The 2,884-nt window shown below is 51.2% G+C and overlaps 1 protein-coding gene across 1 annotated transcript in view; it reads left to right on the top strand.

Annotated features, from left to right (window-relative positions):
• Positions 1–596: 596 nt before the first annotated feature.
• Positions 597–2,884, top strand: part of LOC125482343 (F-box protein At-B-like) — a gene marked incomplete at both ends in the record, with an annotated part of 7,570 nt that continues 5,282 nt past the window's right edge. Inside the window, one exon of the mRNA XM_048594399.1 lies at positions 597–839. Coding sequence (XP_048450356.1) covers positions 597–839 — 243 coding nt within the window. The remainder of the gene's footprint in view (positions 840–2,884) is intronic.

The following is a 2,884-nucleotide window of genomic DNA, read 5'->3' on the forward strand; positions in this document are numbered from 1 at the left end:
TAAAGCTCTCTCCACACTATCCCTATCGAACACTCCCAGGACAGGGCCAGCACGGTGTTAGATAGAGAGTAAAGCTCTCTCCACACTATCCCTATCGAACACTCCCAGGACAGGGCTAGCACGGTGTTAAATAGAGAGTAAAGCTCTCTCCACACTATCCCTATCGAACACTCTCTGGACAGGGCCAGCACGGTGTTAGATAGAGAGTAAAGCTCTCTATCCCTATCGAACGCTCCCAGGACAGGGCCAGCACGGTGTTAGATAGAGAGTAAAGCTCTCTCCACACTAGCCCTATCGAACACTCCCAGGACAGGGCCAGCACGGTGTTAGGTAGAGAGTAAAGCTCTCTCCACACTATCCCTATCGAACACTCCCAGGACAGGGCTAGCACGGTGTTAGATAGAGAGTAAAGCTCTCTCTACACTATCCCTATCGAACACTCCCAGGACAGGGCTAGCACGGTGTTAGATAGAGAGTAAAGCTCTCTCTACACTATCCCTATCGAACACTCCCAGGAAGTGAGTTCTACGTTATGTTTGATATTCGTGTTACTGTGAGTATTGCTTGTTTCACTGTTGTTTGTTGTGTTTGTGCAGCTCCCAGTATGCAGTACAGTCGGAGCCTGGCCTGTTTGACCCCTGACCTCGCTGAACACCTTCTCCTGCACATGATCAACCAACGATTACTTCGGCCCAAATCCATTGAACTCTTTTTCGGATGCCAGATCCAGAAACTCGTCCTCAACTGTTATCCATACGCTACCAATGACCTGCTCCGGCAGCTACGAGCCTTCCAGTCTCTCAAATACCTCAGCCTCACATCCTGTCCTCTCATCACAGGTACTGCTCCAAATCTTAACTCTTCCACATCTCCTTGTGCTACTGCCCCACCGTCTGCTTCCAAACCCTCTTCCTGTCCCGCAGGGGCATTTTAACAGTGGGCTAATGTCTCTTGGCTTGAGATCCAATGGTCAAAGCTAATTTTCTGGGCATGCAGGTAATGAGGGGATGTGATGGCCTCGTGGAATTACCACTAGACCATTAATCCAGAGACCCAGGTAATGCTCTGGGGACCCAGGTTTCAATTCTGCCATGGCAGATGGAATTTGAATTCAATGATATCTGAAATTGTGAATCAAATGACTGTTGTTGATTGTTGGAAAAACCATCTGGTTGACTAATGTCAACCTACATGTCACTCCAGATCCACAGTAATATGGTTCACTCTTAACTGCCCTCTGAGATGGGACATAAATGTTGTTCTAGTGGGTTCAAATTCCACTATTGAGGATTAAGCTCTGAAACTGTTTTCAGCGTAAGGTGTAGTCATAGAGACCAGTTTGCCCTGAAGTCCTGTCATGACCCATCTTGCTCCAGAAATCCTTATAATTGCTGGAAATGCTCTATTGAGAGTTGGCAGCTTGCTGCTGCCACCTAGAGCCTCAGAGATATACTGCAGCTTCCACATTTCCAGGGAGGCCTGAGGATGCTGGAGCTATGCAGTGCTATGGTGTTGGAGCATTAGTTTTCTCATTTACTCCATTGAGCCAACACATCAGTTGTGGAAAGGGACTGCGTGTCTCAGCATGCTGGTATCCATTTACTTCCCATTCACAGTGAGACATTACGATGAGCTCAACAGTGACTGGCCTGAAGTATGTTTGATGAGTCTCATGCAATCCAGTGAAACATCAACTTGTTTAGGCTATCACAGGACCGAGAAAGGGCTTCTCAAGGACCTTTTCCTGTCAGTCCATACTTGGCCTTAGTTCTTGCATACACTGCCCTAGAGATAGTGCCAGTGCTGCAGAGCCTGTTTTGCGTCTCCACTGTAATATGCCTTTGGAAGAAGGTCTGGAGAGCAAGATGCGTTGCGAGTATTTTAGTGACACAGGACTCTATGGTCCACCGGCTGTTCCCTGGTTTTGAGGCAAATATTGACTGCGCTTGGAAGACCATTGACTTGGTGAAAGAGGCTCTTTGGTCTGTCTGAAATGCCTTGGTCTTCCAGAGCAAAGAGCTGACTGCAAGTGAGTGTTGTGGATTGGCATATTTCACATTCCAGTTCTTGATGCTAAGGGAAGCACTAAAGCTTGGGGTAGCTGCCACCAAGGTGCAGTGGAGAAACGTCATTGTGTAAGACCTTTCCACCGCAATTTTTTGAGGGGCTGTACTCCCTGAGCAGTGCAGCAATCCCTCAGCTCTGACCCTCCAACAGTGCGGCGCTCCCTCAGCACTGACCCTCTGACAGTGCAGCACCCCCTCAGCACTGACCCTCCGACAGTGCCCCCTCCCACAGCACTGACTGTCTGACCGTGCGGCACTCCCTCAGCACTGACCCTCCGACAGTACCCCGCTCCCTCAGCACTGACCCTCCAACAGTGCCTACTCCCTCAGCACTGACCCTCCGACAGTGCCCGCTCCCTCAGTTGCTGAGACTGATGTGGATTATGTGCTTGTGGTTGTTGTTGAGAAGTGGATGGCGCTGGATACTGTGGAATAATGGAACAGCCTCCCTCAGCACTGACCCTCTGACAGTGCCCACTCCCTCAGCACTGACTATCCGACAGTGCGGCACTCCCTCAGCACTGACCCTCCGACAGTGCGGCACTCCCTCAACACTGACCCTCCGACAGTGCCCCCTCCCTCAGCACTGACTCTCTGACCGTGCGGCACTCCCTCAGCACTGACCCTCCGACAGTACCCCGCTCCCTCAACACTGACCCTCCGACAGTGCGGCGCTCCCTCAGCACTGACCCTCCGACAGTGCGGCGCTCCCTCAGCACTGACCCTCCGACAGTGCGGCGCTTCCTCAGCACTGACCCTCCGACAGTGCGGCGCTCCCTCAGTTGCTGAGACTGATGTGGATTATGTGCTTGTGGTTG

The sequence above is a fragment of the Rhincodon typus genome, unplaced genomic scaffold (genome assembly GCF_021869965.1).
Source record: "Rhincodon typus isolate 14 unplaced genomic scaffold, sRhiTyp1.1 hic_rhity00009006, whole genome shotgun sequence".
NCBI lineage: Eukaryota > Metazoa > Chordata > Chondrichthyes > Orectolobiformes > Rhincodontidae > Rhincodon > Rhincodon typus.